Below are 18391 nucleotides of genomic sequence, written 5' to 3' on the forward strand. Positions count from 1 at the left end.
CTATGTTAATAAAATAGAATAGAATATGAAATATCAGGTTTAATTACTCGCAATAAGATAAACTTTTATTTCAGTTGTGAGTGTGAGGGGGTGTCAATGTGTCTGTATAAGCATACACTGAGTCATGGTATAAAATTTTTCTTATTGCGGGTCACAGTAGGCAGGAAAACCACTTGCTGATTTAGAGCACCTGGAAATCAGCCTCTTGCAAGGAAAAAAAGGGAGGAATCTTGGGGAGAGAACTGGAAAAACCGGTTTCCTCAATAAGCTTCTAAAAGCAGACAGAAAGAGAAATCAAGTCCTCTTGTGGCCCCACAGATGGGACTGGAGCTTCTAGATACCCCCCCCCCACCTCCCAATTATACTTGATCACAAGCCACATCTCATCACAGATCTTACAAAAAGGAAAAAGTGCTGATTTGTGCTAGCACAGATTTGTGCCTCGGACAGAGATGCCAGTCTGGCATGTGGACTCCCCTGAGCAGTACAAGAAAAGGCTGAGCAATCTGGAGATCCTTTTCTTTGGCACAGTTTTCATTAAGGTCTTCATTCTCTACAAAGATTATTTTCCTTTTCTCCCCCAGATATATTCGCGGTAGCCCCCAGTCATGCTCAGCTTCAAATGCACAGGGAAACTAAACAGAGGAATTAAGCAAATGCCCAAATCACCTGCATCAGAATGACTGTAATCAGCCCTGGTGATGAATTGTAGTGCAAGCGCAGTTACAACCCCACTTTGTCACCATATCCCCATCTCCCCAGAGTCAAAGAAACAGGCAGATAGCAGAGGACTTAAGTACCAAACTGGCTTCAACTGAAACCAACTATTTTCTGACCTTGGGTAAATTGCTCGTGTTCTCTAAGACTGTTTTTTCACCCATAAAGTAGGAGAAACAAAAGCACCTCCATCAGAGGTTATAGCAAAAATTAAATAAGATCAATGTGGAAAGCTCTTAGCCCGGTGCCGGGAATGCAATGACTATCATGTATTATCACGTATCATCATAGCTATCATCACAGTCATTGTGATTCCTAATCAAAATTTAATTTCTCCTCAGCCTAGTTTATTTGCTTGTTTTGAGATCTATACCTGTGGTCTGGATTTAAAAGTTTGAGAATGAAGTAATGATATTTTGTTGTAAGTGTTTATTGTAAATGGCTTGTATAATGATGGACCTCCAAGCTCAGTGTTCCAAGGACGTTCCCATTTTCCCTGGGGAAACAAACACCATAATGCTTCTCCCTTTGAACAAGTTGCCACAAGCCAGAAAATCCACGCATGTGAGAGTTTGTATCTCTGAAGACCCAGTAGTTCAAAATTCCAACGGTATCGGTCCATATCTGTTGTAGTATGTAAGTACATTAGCAGAGGGCAGTTCTGGCCTCTGACAGCCGCACACGCCACCTGCGGCTGTGGAAATGGGAAAAGCAGCCTCACGTTTCAGCTATACTGTACCTGGTCAATTGTGAAATCTGACTTGAAGGGAGAGAAATTTCATTTTGACCCCATTTGGTAATGAGCACGAAGGGCAGCCTGGCCTCCAAAGAAAATGCCAGAGGGGGGTAGCTCAGAGAAAATTCAACCAACTTAGGCAGTGGAATAATGTTCTCTGAGTGCCAACCAGGCCTTACTGTCGCCTATTGTAACAGTTTTTCAAAACAAGGACTTCTCCACTCCCACATAGTTTTGCTTCAAAAATGACTTTTCCTTCCATAAATGGTGTTCCTGTGTCTGAGAACCACATATGTAAGAAACAAGGACAAAGGAGGAGGCATCTAAGCCACCAGGTCAACCATATTCACCCATTCACTTGCTCTTGACATAGTCATCCTGGCTTTATTAGGGAAACAAAAAATGATTAAGAGGGTCTTTTATATGAATGAGCTTATGGGATGGTTAGGGAGACGAACAAACTAGAATCCAGTGTGATGAAGTAACACTGTAGGCAGAGACAAGGCATCGCGGAGATACAGAGGAAGAACTGTAGAGCTTATAGGAAACTGTATAGCTTAAATGTTTGTATTAGAAAGATGAAAGGTTTAAAATAAATGCTCTATGTTTCATCTTAAGAAGTTAGAAAATTAAACCCAAAGTAAGCAGAAGAAAGGAAGTAATAAAAATAAGAGCAGAAAGCAACAAAATATAAAATAATCAACAGAAAAAATTAGAGAGAAAAGTTGGGTTTTTTAAAACATTAATAGAAGTAATAAAGAAGTAGCAAGACTGATCAAAAATAATGAGACAAAGCACAAATTACCAATATCAGGAACAAAAGAAGGGGTAACACTGCAGATTTTGCAGAAATTAAAAAGATGGTAAACAATATCATATCAGTGAATACCACAACATAGATGAAATTAACCAATTTTGAGACAAACAACTTACCAAGAACGACCTAAGAAGAAATAGAAAATCAGAGCAGCCCTATGCCTATTAAGGCAGTGATTATCCAAGTGTGGTTCCTCAGTCTAGCAACATCATCAGCACCTGGGAACCTTCTGAAATGTAAATCCTCAGGCCCCACCTCAGGCTGACAGAATCAGAATTCTGAGAGTGAGTTCCAGCAAGCTGTGTTTTAACAAACCTTCCTCATGTTTCTGATATCATTGGAGAACTGTTTGAATATGTTCTTCCCACAAGAATTCCAGGCCCAGATGGTTTCACTGATGAATTCTATCAAACATATAAAAATGAAATATAAGAAAGTTGATAACAGGGTCCTGGGATGGAGCCCAGCGTTGGGCTCCCCGCTGAGCTGGGAATCTGTTTGTCCCTTTGCCCTTCCTCCCTCTCGTGCTCTCCCTCGTACTCTCCCTCTCTCTCTCAAATAAATGAAAAATAAAATCTTAAATAATAAAGTTGCTAACAGTGGTTACCTGGAAACAGAACAGGGTTAACGAATGATTAAAAGAGACTTTGGCTTTATCTGTAATCTTTTGATTTTTTTACAATGAGAACGTATTCACAAATTATTTAGATAATTAAAATAAATAAAAATATCTAAAACAGAAAAAAAGACCAGCCTTATAAAAACTGAGAAAAAAGAGGACAGAACACTTTCCATCATTACTTTTAATCTCTACTCTCTTACAGAAGGTGGAGGAGATTCTTTTTATCTGCCTTTGATTTTTATTTTGAAGTGGTTCTTGGTTTCTTTGGGATGAGCCATTCTGACAGGCAAGTGGTCCACAGGGTCCAGATGGCCATAGTACATGCCTTCAAGTAAAGAAAAGTCTTTATTAATCATCTCCTTTCCTTTGCTTGCAGCCCTTAGAGAAGTGATTACCTACTTCTCTGTGCAGCGGCTAAGTACTTACTACTCATGGCACACCCACTAGGAGACCCACAGCACAGGGATCCTGCCCCACCCTTGCATACCAAAACCCACTCAAGCCAGAGCAGAGACTGGGACTCAGATAACAGAAGTTATTAAAATCAAGTATCTGCTCATGTTACTCCTTCTAAATAAACACTCATAAAAACTTTCCACATCTGGCTATTTTCTCTTACTCATCCTTAAATCTCAGCTCAGGACTCATGTCCAACAAGACTTTCTGAGCCCCCAAACTAAGCAGAGCACTGCTCCACTATGCCTCTGCACCTCTATCAAAAATGTTATATTGAAATAACCTGCCTGGGTCCCTATCTCTCTCCCATTATGTCATTAGCTCCTTGAGGGTAGAAACCACATCTTACTCTTTTTATTTTTATTTTTTAATGTCTCACAGTGCATGACCATCACATAGTTTATACTCGGTAAGTATGCAGTAAAGTGAAGAGTCTAGGAATGAAGTCAGACAAGCCAAATTCTACACCTACAAATAAAACATGCTAATTTTATTTTACTCAATACTTTTGGCAGAACTCATTTTTATCTTTTTTATTTTTATTTATTTTAGAGAGAGAGAGAATGGGAGGGGAAGGACAGAGGGAGATAGAGAGAATCTCAAGCAGACTGAGTGAGGAGACCCATGGAGAGCTTGATCACATGACCCTGAGATCATGACCTGAGCTGAAATCAAGAGTCAGACGCTTAACCGACTGAGCCACCCAGCCACCCCAGCAGAACTCATTTTTAAAACTAAATACTTTTAATTTGCTCTTCGCTCAACCTCTGAGTAGTATTATTAATGCAAACCATGTGGACTAGCTCTCATTTTGCAACTTGACTTCCCCTTTTAAATCTCTGGCAGGGATGGTAGGTCCCTGCCCCCCAACGTGTACATGGCAGGACATCTTAAAAGATAAATTCAGGGACCAAGAGAATAGCAGTGAACAGGTAACACCTAGAATCTTTGACTAAACAGCTAGATTCCTTCTTTTAGGCTCTTTCTAGAGACCTGTACTTTATCTTCACAACTTTATGAATCAGCCTGAAGCATAAGGCAGATTCTCCCACCTCTGCCCATAATTTGCTGGCACCAGTCCCACTACTCCTCTGACTAATGATATCCTGAAGAATTAATCTCCTGTACAAGCAGAGTAAGTCCTTGAGGGACGCCAAGTATTGCAGAGAGTTTGCAAGGTCTCATTCTTTATTATGAGGAAAAGTGGCATTCTATAGCCATGGAGGGCATTATATTAGCAGTTAAAATTTATTAATCACTTACTATATACCTAGAACTGGGTCATACACCATACATACATTGTCTCATTTAATCCTTATCAACAACCTTAACAGTTAGGATCTATTAGTAGCCCATACCTTGAGAATATGCATGCTTATCAGGCTGAAATATCACAAAATCAAGGAGGGGTAGAAATGAGATTTACATTTAGGCCTCTCAGACCCCAAAAGCCATGTTCTGAGTGTCAATGCTATGCTGTGTTGCCTTGTTAATAGACTTCTGGTATAATAATGCCCCTAGAGTATCCCACTCGAACAAAAGGCAGAAGTCACTGATATCAAGGAGGGGAATCATTCACCCCACCAATCTAAAGATCACAAGTACCCTTTAAATATGATTCATTTTCCACACGACAGACTAATTTAAGGAAAATTTCTTTCTATTCAAAATAATGATGCTAAATGGGAAACTATTTAAGCTATACAATGGCTTCATCAGCACCTTATCTGCCAAATCCCCAAATCACGCTCCTGGAACATCTCTCTCAATACAGAGAAGTCAGCAGGGGAAAAAAGCAGATGTAAAGCAAACAGGTAGAAGTATGAAGTTAGTGTGATCTGATGAGCATAAGCCACAGTCTTAATAAATAGCTGTATGCATGGGCCACCACCAACGCCATCACCGCCGCCTCACCATCACCATCATCGTCACCATCACTGATATTGCTATTATTCAGTACCTTTGTTCCCATCCTGGAGCAGCACTGTGATCCCTGAGGGAATGAGGCTTCTGTTTGCCCATCAAACAGGTACTCTTTGCCTTACCAAAAGGGTTCATTTTCTTTTTCTCTCTCTCTTATTTTTTTAAGATTTATTTATTTATTTGGGAAAGAGAGAGAGAGCATGGGGGAGGAGGTGGCAGTCAGAGGACGAAGGAGAGAGAGAATCCCAAGCAAGACTCCCCACTCAGCTCAGAGCCCAACGCAGGGCTCGATCTCATGACCCTGAGATCATGACCTGAGTCGAAACCAGGAGTAAGATGCTTAACCCGTTGAGCCACCCAGGCACCCCATCTATCTTTTTCTCTTGATAATGGGTCATGAGTGAACAGTGGTGACTAGTAAATATAGTTCTACTGTTACTATTTCTAACAACACAGGGCATGAGAATTAGTATGATTACTCCAAAATCACGGCAAAATTACTTGGAATTATCAATTTGGCACACCGGCAAAGAATGATCATGTACTTCACAGTCCATATTGCACACATCAGGCTCTTTTCTCAAGCTATTTAATTGTTGTGCTAACTCTAAGAAACTCCTGAGTATGATCTAAAAGATAAAACGCACCTTAAAGATTAAGGAACTGACTACAGGAAAGTCATCCCATAAGTCCTCCGTTTGCATTTAAACCAGAGGGCAACAAGACACCCAGGACGACCCCAGCTCTTGTGGCACAGTGCTGCCATGCACAAACTCAACAGCTGAAAGGAGCTTGCCCTGTGATTCCAGGTAGAGCCATGTTTTCAGACCTACCATACTGGCAACAGGACTTGTATTGACCTCAAGGGACATTTTTGTGGTCTGGTGTATAAGTAGGAATCCATTCCAATTTATATTGGGGCTCACTTTGTAGCTACTAGTTTTCATTGAATTACTGATAATGCATGTAACAGATGGGACTTCATTTCTCAGTAAATTTGTTTTGCTTTATTGCCTCCTATGTAACAATATGCAACAATATCAAAGTGTTTCTTTTAAAATCTGTGACTTTATGCTTTTTCAGGGCTAATAGAATATAATAGCATGCAGAATTTATGATTTCTGATTTATTTCAGAGTATACTGTATTTACATAAATCCTATTATCTCTTCAAAACAATTTCAAAATCTCTTCCAATGCATGATTTAAAGTACTTCAAAATGTTTTCCTTATAAAACTTAAATGCATCTAATATTCTATAAAATCTTTTATGTCAACTACATAACCTATGAAACAGAATTCATAAATGTGCTACATAAACAATGAACCATAGGTCAAAATTGTAACATTAATAATAATAGCTAAAATACTCTACGTTTACAAAAAGCCAGGAAGTACACTTAATGCTTTCAATCTTTATCTCATTTAACCCTGAAAACAACCCTATAGGTAAGTACTATTATTATTCCCTTTGTACAGATGAAGAAAGTAAGGGTTAGAGCAAAGTTTCTCAACCTTGATACCACTCACATCTTGGACTAGATAATTCTTTGTTATGGTGGAGATGTTCTGTGCACTGTAGGATGTTTAACAGCATCCTTGGCCTCTATCTACTAGATGCCGGTAGAATACCCCACTCTCAGACGTGACAACCAAAAATATCTCCAGACATCGCCAAATAGCCTCTGAAGGGGAAATCACTACCACTTGAGAAACACTAGCTTAGAGACATTAAGCAATTAAGGTCATACATAGGAAACAGTAAAGCAGGGGTTAGAAGCCAGGCATGCTGATTCTAGAATGCATGCTATCAACCAGTAAAATACAATACTATTCATTCTGTCATAGTTTAAAGAACACACATTTTCCCTCAAAACTGAAAACTGAAATATGAAGATGAACTATCCTTCCTGTGGAAAGATCGTCCATGACCACACCAGACTGGGCCATTTCAAACTTTTTTCCTAATTAAGGGCCATGTTCCAATGGCTATTGACTTTGCATGGCTTGCTCCCCTGCCCTACCTACCCCAACCTTTTTTCTGTTCTATGTGCCCCAAAAGACAGTCACCAATCACTGTTAATGCTGATTCCATCCTTCAGTAAGTAAGACACAGTCTCTGCCCTCACAGAGCTCCTAAAAAGCAGGGCCTATCTACTTCCTACTTCCTGCTTCCTTAGATGAGCCTGCACTCAAAGTGCAAGCTCTCTGCACAGTGGCCATAGAATTCTGATTTCTCTATGAGGGATTTCCCAAGCACTCAAGTGACTGAGCACTATCCATGTGCCATATTGTGCCATGTGCCAAAGATTTCCAAAGGTTTCATATATCCCATTTCATTCCGAACTCCCAAGAATTCTAGGAAGCAAGTATTATTATTTCCAAGTATTATTGGCCAAGAAGAGATAGGTTCAGGTAAGTAGGAGCACCTACCCAAACATTATAAAAGTTTCATGCCAGGACTTGGATTTCATGGATAAACGAAGACTACAGACATGCTTCTTCCAAAAAAAATGTTCTCAGCTTTATCTATTCCCTCCAGCTTGCTTACAATGTTTCCTTCAGGTCCCCTCTCCCTGACATTCCAAAATTACGGGAATAAACAACCTAGCATGAGTCCACTCATGGAGAGACAAAGGGAAAAATTCAGGCAGTGACCTCATGAACTTTGAAGAGGCATTATCTTATTAAATCAGAGGATAGAAAAATACAGAATAAGTTTTCTTTTATCTGATTCTCTTTTTGTTATTTACTTTTTATGCATAAAAAGTTACATATTCATGTGTGGCTGATTATATTGCTTCAAAGTACTTTAAGTTGTTGTACTAAAATAGATGATTTTGAAAAAAAGAACCTGGTGATAGAGGTGAATGTTCCCCCTTCAATCACATTATTTAAATATAGCTTGTTGGGTTGTTGTTGTTGTTGTTTTTAAGATTTCATTAAACCTTCCTGAGAGCTTTTTAAAGATTTCATTTAACTTTTCTGAGAGCTTCAACTTCCCTGAGAGCTTCAATGAGCTTCACCCGTTGAAGCCAAATACGAAAATTTTCAAACGTAAAGTATCCCGATGAAAAAAAGAACAATGGGCGGAGTCGGGAAATGAACTGCAAAAGACATTTCTTTCTGACCCTTTGATTTTATTCAGCTTTAAGCTATTTTCCTTCGGGAGGTTGGGGGTGAGCGTGAGAGAGTTCCAGAGCTGTAAAAAAATTATGAAACTACTTGAATAGAAAGATCTCAAGAAGCTTCTGGCATCTCAAAGTCCTGCCTTTAAACCCTAGCCCAATCACTTCTCTACTTTGTGACCTCAGTCAGGTTACCTATTTTCTCCGAGTTCCTCATCTGTAAAACAGGATCATTGTGAAAATTAAATAAGATAATGCATGTGAAGCACCTGGTACACAGTAGATACACAATAAATTTAACCAATAGGGTACCCTTTAGACATATCTATGTTTTTGCCAAAGTCTGTGTTTTGGCAATTGTCCTTTTAATGTCTTTCTCATGATTAGTTCACATTATTTAGGTGAAATTAGAAATATCTAAACCAAGGGTGATCTGGTTGGTGGCCAGGAACCATCACTACGGGGCCAGTCTATGTTACCTGCTCAGTGACCTCCATGCTCATCCACAATGCTGCTCTTCTTCCATGATTCATTATAAGTCGTAGAGTGCTTGCCATCATGGCAAAGGTTGTTTGGTGGTCTAGGCTTTGCTTCTGGAGGGACCTCAGTAATTAGAGTCACAGAATAGTCATTTTTGAGCCAAAAGGAACCAGAGAAATCCTCACATTCAACCTCAATCTCTTCACAGATGAGGACACTGAGACCACACAGGAGTAATTTGGCAAAGCTAAACTAGTGAAAGAATTGAAATCTGATTCTTAATTTTTTATCTACACCAGTGGTTCTCAACCAGAGGTGATTTTGCCCCCCAGGAGACATTTTGGTCATCATAAGTTGAGGATGGAGGATTGTTACTGGCATTTAGTGAGTAGAGGCCAGGGATATTACTAAACATTCTATGATGCACAGGATATCCTCACAATGGAAATATCAATAGGGTCAAGCTTAAGAAACTCTGATCTACACTGTTGGATCCAGTGTCTTCAGAGACTCCAAAAGCTGCCTCTTAGGCTGCTGCTGCTGGGTGTTGGACTTGGCCCCAATTTGGAAGCCTTCACCAATGACTGAATCAATCAAGTCAATTCTGCCTCTTTAGTATTGAAGGCCACTGGGATTAAGAGGGATTAGAGACTTGCCTACCCAGGCAATTTAAAGTCTGGGCTTAACTTTTGAGGCTTCGTGATATGTCCAGCATGAATGCTACTGAAGTCTTAAAGTCACACTTAAGTCTTATTAGACGATCTAAGAAAATGATTCTCAAAACCATTTTGGCAAAATACCACAGAACAGCCAAATGGCACACACCACAGTTATCAAATATTTAGAATAATGCACCGCAAACAAATATATTTGCCATTGCACTAAACATTTCTAGAATTAATGGTTTAAATGGAGGAAAAATAAAGATTGAAGCATTGGTAATAGAGCAAAAATATTCTCAGAGTTTCCACCCAAAGCTAAATATCCACTCATATAGAAGGGAAAAGTAGAGTCAATGATCCAAGCAATTACACACTTTCTCGTTCTTGACCATGCATGCCATCTGGCTTGCTGACCTCATAGCACTCCACCCCGGCCAGTGTGAGGACCAAACAAGAGTCTGGATGGGGAAGTATGTAGTGATCTACAAAGCCATTTATAAGTATGAGTCATTTATCAATCTGAGGTTATTTACCCACAATTCCACTTGGTAATTCTGACTTTAGTTCTGACCCAGGATAAAAAAATATATGGAGGATCCAATCTGATTCACTCATAAATTCAACCCACACTTAACAAATACCAATCATGTCCAAAGCACCATGCTTTTGGGAAGCATATTCCCTACTCAACAAAATCACACTGGTGCCAAGAAGAATGACATGCTCCCAGCTATTTCTTGCACATGGAATTAGAGCAGCAGTAACTGGGAGAGCAAGATCTCTTTTAGGTGGAAAGATCTAAGAAGCTCCATGGGAAGAAATGACATTTGAATTGGGTCTCCAAGAAAATATGGGCTTTCAACAGCTAAAAAATGAGAACATTTAAAATACTAGAAAGGTTATGAATGAAGAAAGAATGATAGAAAACACAAGGCAAATATGGCAGTCAGTGAGGAGTTCAGCTTGCCTGGAACTTGGGCCGAACAGAAGGGAGTAACAGAGACAAAGCAGGAAAGCGAGGTGGAGGCAGTTGTCGACATCCTTAAAATCCTAAACAAGAAGACAGCATTTATTAGCCAAAAGGAAGCTAATGGAGGTGTGTCGTTGTTGATATGGCACATGAGAGACACTGTGGGAAGAGTAATCAGACATGGGTGTGCAGAATGAGATGAAGAAACCAGAGGAAAGAGAGTGGTTAGGAAAAGTCATTCAATACTCTTTAAGAGATGGGTAATGAGACTGGAGCAAGATCATGAGAATGAAAATAGTGAGAAGGAAAAACCCACAACCTGTCAGAGACCCGTTTATCATGGAGGAAGGGGGAGAACCAAAAGTTAAAGTTGAACAAACATAACCCGAAGCTCAAATGAAGCGACTCAGAAGTGTTACTCCTGGGCGAGTGGGAGAATGGTAGTAATTATCAGACAAGAAGATGGAAGAGAAATGAAGACTGAATTGTGCCTAGATGATCCTCTTGACTCAGAAAATGGCAGCTCAATGACAAGGTCATTACCGCTCCTAGTATCTAGATACACCACTCAGACTCAGTGCCTGAACTACTTACTGTATCTCAGCACCCTCTCTCCCCACACCTCCTGCTACGCCACATCTCCAGTTCCAGATCCTTGCACCTGTGCTCCCCAACCTCCTGCTGATATATTAGGAGGGTGACTGAGTGAGTAAGAGTCACTAAATGAGTGACTGGTAATTGCCTGATACTCTGACCTCTGACCAAACTATCTATGTAGACACTCTATGACCCCCCTTTCTCCCACGGTTGTGTTTCACCTGAAATTACAGTACCCGTAGGCCATTTTCCATGGTAACTACATTGGGTATTATCCTTTGTGGATAAGTCTCAGTGTCCATCTGTGATCTGTGCTCTAACCAAACCACTTTGCTGCTCTGTCTGGTGTACCTTGACCTGCCACCATTCACTGTAAAATCACTTTGATTCAGCTGGCAATCTTGGAATGTAAGTTGGACATATTCTCACAGCAGATGCACATGTCCTTACTACTTTGAGAATTTAATAGTCATCACAAATACAGGAAAATATTTTTCAAAGGACTTTATCTCTTAGAAGGTTCCCTTGTCTCTGATTTCACCACTAATACTTAGGCTCTAAATATCAATACTACTAAGTAAGTAGTAGTATGCAAAACTGGTCACTCATAAATATGCGAAACTATGTGCCTTGATTTATCCTATATCCCCTTCAACTTTCCCTAAAAGTTATTTGATTGTCATTTTTCACTGAAAAGAGACAACAGTCCACTGACTGTATGTCTGTGATGTTGAAAGAGCTTCAGAATTCACCAATGAGTCTTACTATGTCCCAGAATGAGAAAGGGGCACAGAGCTCAGGAGATGCACTTGCTCATACAAGGATACAATTGCTTAGAAAGCAGCCTTCCCAGAGCCCTTCCCATGGCTCCCTGCCCCCCACCCCACATGAAAATCTATTATTAACAGCAAAGGTGATGGTTCTGCTGATGACTCATTAAGCATGCTGATTCGTGACAGCATAGGCAAACCTGACTAAGGGAATCGTTCGCTGGATTTAATCAATTATTGGGCTCATCAAATGTGATTACTAAGCCACATAAAAATCCAAGTGAAAGAAGGCATTAGACACTTGGAGGAAAAAATAACTCCTTGTTTTGCCTGGCAACAGATGGGGCCTCTCTATTATGTACATGTGTGATATCCACTTGACTGATTACCTCCACACATTTTTATCCTCCTAATGTCCAGAATATTTTTGAGACATTTGCCCTTTTGAGAGAAAGTCTAAAGAATCAGCAAAACACACGGTTTTAAGATAATTGAAAACATGGAGAAAACCGAGAGTAACAGTTCTCAGCTATCCTAAACTTTAATATGCCCATACTTCCAAGCACCGTGAATAAGAAGCAACACTATAGGCTCTCTTTGTGATCTAGTGAGAGAACAGTATACAATAATGTAATTATCTTCCCAAATAACCCAACTGTTCCCAACGACCTTCAATACTTAGATCTATTATAGCACTTAACCACATTCTAATTATTTTGTTCTTCACGTGTCTTAACTACAAAACCATGTACCTCTTCACAATTCACAGGCAATTTCTTGTACAGTTGACCCTTGAACAACACAAGTTTGAACTGCACACATCCACTTAGACACAGATCTTTTTTTTTAGTTAAATACAGTACAGTACTATAAATGTATTTTCCCTTCTTTATGACTTTCTTAATAACATTTACTTTTCTCTCAGTTTATTGTAAGAATACAGCATATAATATATATAACATACAAAGTATGTGTTAATTGACTGTTATTGGTAAAGCTTGCAGTCAATAGTATAAGTTATTAGTAGTTCAGTTTTGGGGGAGTCAAAACTTATACCGATGTGATTATCAATCTAATTTGATTATCAAAAAGTTATTTGGTCACAGAAATGTCTAGATTCATAAAATGAGTAAATCAGATAAAGTGAGAACCAGAACTTCTTACACTATCTAAAGAGTTAAGATTTGACAATCAAGCAAATAAGCAACCAACCAACCAAGCTAGAATTAATAACTGATCAATCAAAAACCTTTATTCTAATGAAGTTTTCACTATCTGATGTGGCTTAAAACCCCAACTCCTGACCATTCTGACCTGAGTATTTGCACAGTCCAGACATGAAAACTGGACACATGTATGCAGAGGTCCCTGACGTTTGTGGATAAGTCATTATTTGTACCTCTGCCTCTGATTATGCTGACCAATCACAGCATTTCCAGGCACACTAAAATAGAGGTGTGAGTGTGCGTATGTGTGTGGGTGTGTTGGAAACACTTCTAACATAGATTCAGCTTATAACACCATCTCTGATATCAATTCCTTTCTTTAGTGGCAGCCCAGAAGTATTAGAGTATTTCTAGGTATTTGTGATTATTTTGTACATGATCTGGTATTCTTTCTCAAAGATATAAACTTCTCAGAGCCAGACCTGATAACTTGAAGCTACAGCTATATTAAAAAAAAAACCTGATGAGAATTTTAGGGGGAAGCAGTTCTCCTGGGTAATCCTCTCTGTCAAATTACCATGTCACCACTTCAACAAATCTCTTGGAATGACTGGCCTTCGTAGACAAGATTCAGTCACAAGGCAAAAGGATGGCTCCCTTTAATTGTGCTGATTTAAAGCCTAATCCAATAAGGGCTTCTGTGCCGGGAGAAGCTTATCTTCTACTTACTGGTGCCCTTGCTAACCCAGTAAAGAGTTTTTAACATCGTTCTTTTGGTTGAAATTCTGGCCTTGGAAGAAATGAGTACATTTCCCTTAATATAAACAGTGAGATTCAGAAGAAACACTATCATAACACACTCTTGGGCTACTGAGATCTGCCTAGTATTTGATAAAATATTTAAAGAAAGATACCTACCTCAGTTGAGCTGTAGTAGGATGAGGATGACTTTGAAAGCCAGAGGACTTTTTTTTCTTTAACATGGCTTTGAAAGGTGAATAAATACATAAGTGAAATGAAATGAAGGCTAGCACGAGAAGTTTAAACAAAGGTAGATTATTTTTGTATCCTGGGCTTTCTTTCTCCTAATGCCCAAAGCAAACCTATGAGATCTAAAGCTTTTTAATATAACATTTAGTTTTCCTACATGAAGCCACCAGCTTTATCTTTTATTAACTGAAGCTGAATAACTACACTTAGCATTCAAATAACCCATTGAGTCCACACTAGTATGTTTACCCCTAACATGAAAAAGGAATCACAGCTCCCCCCAGTCCAAATTAATCACCAAATAGGCAAGCATATATTCAAACAGACCAGCAACTGACAGAGATCTCAAGACATATTTAAAAGTGTCTACCATTCGTCAAATGAGGTATCCACTTAATCTAAATTTATAGATCCCTGGAAAAGTTATCAAGCAAGATCATTCTGAAAAAGGCGATAGGTTTGGTAAATGAAGAAGGTCTCAACTTCTTTAACACCCTTCCATCAAGAGCTATAGTCTATGTTCCCTTCTCTTGAATCTGAGTGGGTTCTGTAATACCTTCACCAATAAAATACAGCAGAAGTGACACTGCCCCAGTTTCTGCGCCCAGGCTGTAATGAAGAGACCAGCATTTTCCACTTCTTGTGTGTTGGAACACATGGCCTAGGAAGACAACAAAGAATGCAACTACTCTGAGACCACCATGCAGTGAGAAGCCCAAGCTCCATGCTGGAGGATGAAAGTCATGTGCAAAGAGAGAAAGAAACAAAGAGCACCAAGTCTCCCCACATGTGAGTGAAGAGGCAATCTTGGAAGTGGATCCTCCATCTCCAGTAGCCACAGCCCACTCCAGCTGCGTCAGGTTCAAACCACTCAGCCAAGTTCGTCCTGAATTCCTGAACCATAACGCTGTGAGCAGAATAAAATGGTTGTTTCAAGCCGGAAGTTTAGGGATGGTTTGTAATCAATGGGAGATTAGTAGACATGGGTCTATTTTATATGAAATATGTATGTGATTAAAAATAGAAGGGCTCAAACCAACCCTCTATTTATTTGCACTTTACATGACTTCAGTGAAGCTGGTACAAGACAGTTTATTTTTTTTATTACATCGACATAATAAAAAATGTGACAGCATTCACGTAAGATATGCAAAAATATGCTTTCAAAAATAATCGACATAGTAATTTGAAACTTGACAGGTTTGAGCCGCTCTCTTGTAAAACTCCCTCTAACCTGTCTATTTATCTCCTTTTAAATAAAATTGAAGCAACTTTGAAATATTTCATACCCCAGGTTAACTACATGTAAAAATGATAAATTACCTTTTACTACTGAAGACTATTATGTCCTCTAATCTGAGTGATTAATTTACATCCTGTTCAGTGGTTCACATGCAATTACTACATGAACCCGATGAACCTGAACAAGACAGAATTATTTAGCCATCTGTATAAACTCACTATATTTAGAAAAGTATAGCAAGCTCTAGGAAGCCCTAAGGCTTTATTCATCTTCTCTCAATGATGCATGCAACTCTACACTGCATATCAAACTGTAACACCACTACTGTGGATTATTGACTTTATTTGGAAACCACAGGACAGGACTGGACTCTCTGCCATAAGATGATGCTCATTAGAAAAGGTAAGATTAAAGTGGTCATCTGACTGAAAGTACCATTGCTGAAACCAACTGGCAGATTTTAATTGCATTTGTGATTTTTTTTATCTGAATATAATCTGTTTAATGTCATAATACCAAAATCAAATACAATCAATGAAAAGCAGACACTAGCCTTTTAGACTGAACTGTGGACTTCTAATGCTTGGCAAACAAAAGATCTGAGCAACTCTTTTTCTTTGGAATGTGCTTTCCAAACTCTTCTCAATAAAATGAAGTAATGGAGGATGATAAAAGATGATATTCTACTTTAAATTACCTTTTCCATGGCTAAATAAAAAAAAAAAAAGGACCATTAGTGCTCTTAAAGGAATTTATACCTATGCTTTGAGCTCAACAGCATTTTGTCAGAGAATCAGGCAAATAGGAATTGCAGGCAAAAGAGAATTCAAACACTAAAAGTGTATTTAAAGATGCTTTTGTGTTCCCATCCATAAACCTTCAGCACCCTCCAGTCCAGACTCTCTCGGGTCGAGGTTTTAGTAAAATCACTAGGCAGATCTATAGTTAACAGGCCTTTTCATCCACCAGATCCACTCTCACGGGAAAGTATACACTCACGGTGCCACACTAAACGTCTGCAATCAATTTTTAATTACAGTAGCAGTAGTGATCCAAAGATGAAGCAGGCACCTCACTGAGAAGGAACCAAGAGACTGTTCATTCCACTGAACGTCCACCATGAGCCAGGCTTGCGAAGAGTTGTGCCACAAATGACTCAACCAACCAGCTCCCCTTTCTCAGAAAGACACTCTTACCTCTGGGATGTTTTCTTATATTTCCTCCTGTAGGAAAAGAAGCATAAACGCACATCAGAAAAAAATTTGTGGCAGGCAGTGAGTTAGAAAACATAACTTCAGCAGGGACAGGCATGCAGGGGAGAACTTTGTGGTAGGTTCTTTCTGTGAGGCTCATGGGTTTCAAAGCCCAGCTAAAAGTTTTGGATTATTGTATTGTACTGTGGTCAGATGCATATAACCAGTCTTAACACTTACAAATAGCATCCCAAGAGCTCAATGGCTCTGCCCTCCTATGTTCATTCTTCCCCTTTGAGGGCACTATAGTATCTGGGTTGAGGTCAGGCTTTAAAGACCACAAGACTCAGGTGCAAATCCCAGCCCCTCCATTTATTAGGTTCATGGGGTTGGTGAGGAATAACTGGGCAGGGTCCTGTAAAGCATTTCTTTTGTCTGGCATATATTAAATGGCCAATAACTATTAGCTGTTTGTATTGTCACTGTTACTACTATTGCCTCCACCATATAGCACTGAAGTCCCTTTAAGGATGTGCCTTCTACAGTGAAAATGAGTAATCATGTAGCTAAGCCCTAAGGTCAGACATAAGCTCTTCAGAGAAGGAAGAAGGGAGGAAAGGGACAATGAGAAAGTCTAGAAGAAAAAGTGGTGAGAGCAGCAGTAGAAACTTGCTAATGGCTCAGCTGTGGGCTAGTCTCCTAGAAGAAAATTCCCCAGGAGCAGAAGTGGCTGGAGTTCTAGTCCACTTCTGCTATTTAGCCTTGGGCAAATCTACTGGGCTAAGGGCTTCTGAATCTATCAAATGGAGATAACATCTGCCCTGGCTATCTCACTCAGTCATAGTGGCATTCAAGGGGAAAGTGGCCATCAAGTTTATTATCCTAGTATCTTAATGGTTTTTATGTGTGTGTCATTTTTTGCAGACTCGGAAGTCTCTCCAAAGAGTCTGAACAGCCTCTTTTACTGGAGGGGATTCAAGGAAAGAAAGTGCTAGGAGAGGAAAAGGCATCCTTCTGGTAGCATCTCCAGGAAGTGCAATGCTTCCCAGTTGTCCTTAGTTCCACACCTGCGTTCCCATTACAGTCACTGCACCCAGGAAGCCGAGCCACTAACTTGCTCATAGAGCTATATGTCACACATTTTTTAAAAAGGGCACAGATTTTCAAATTCAGAGTCACTATGATCTGTTACATCTCTGTTCAAATGAACATATGCATGGTGGTGGTGGGTGTTAAGTGAAGAAAGCAGAATGCAACATAAAGCCTACAGGGTGATCTTGCCTAATGTACCAAATATTTATCTGAAAGGAAACACCAAAATGATAACCATGACCCCAGGGGGGGTGGATTAATGGATCACTGCTTTTATATTTACTATTTTTACTATTATTTTACACATACATGTAATCACATATATAGATATATACATATAAGACTATATGAATATATAAAGATATTTATATGTTTGGATTATACCATATATAAAGAGAGGAAGCTCAACTAACAGAGTGAGTTAAGGCTTGGGCTTTAGAACAAACTATCTGTGTTCCAGTCTTGGTTCTGGGACTTAGCTCTATAGTATGAGACCAGTTATTCAACCCCTCTGAGCCTCGGTTTCTTCATCCATAAAGTGGGAATAATCAGAGAACCTCTCTCAAAACCTTATGGTAATCGACAGATGAATGGATAAAGAAGATGTGGTATATATATACAATGGAATATTATGCAGCCATCAAAAGGAATGAGATCTTGCCATTTGCAACGACGTGGATGGAACTGGAGGGTATTATGTTGAGTGAAATAAGTCAAACAGAGAAAGACATGTATCATATGATCTCACTGATATGAGGAATTCTTAATCGCAGGAAACAAACCGAGTGTTGTTGGAGTGGGGGGTGGGGTGGGAGGGATGGGGTGACTGG

General features: G+C 39.5%; 1 protein-coding gene across 4 annotated transcripts in view; it reads right to left on the reverse strand.

Moving 5' to 3' along the window:
- Nucleotides 1-18391, reverse strand: part of PDE1C (phosphodiesterase 1C) — a 283357-nt gene that overhangs the window by 245340 nt on the left and 19626 nt on the right. For 3 of the 4 annotated variants that reach the window (XM_035020856.1, XM_035020857.1, XM_035020858.1), the window contains one exon: nt 16473-16499. In XM_035020856.1, coding sequence (XP_034876747.1) covers nt 16473-16499 — 27 coding nt within the window. Of the gene's footprint in view, nt 1-8877; nt 12742-16472; nt 16500-18391 lie in introns of those variants that run through there. The other variant, XM_035020859.1, reaches the window with a different exon arrangement.

Source organism: Mirounga leonina, unplaced genomic scaffold, assembly GCF_011800145.1.
Source record: "Mirounga leonina isolate KUSES-001 unplaced genomic scaffold, KU_Mleo_1.0 Mir_174, whole genome shotgun sequence".
NCBI classification, from domain to species: Eukaryota; Metazoa; Chordata; class Mammalia; order Carnivora; family Phocidae; genus Mirounga; species Mirounga leonina.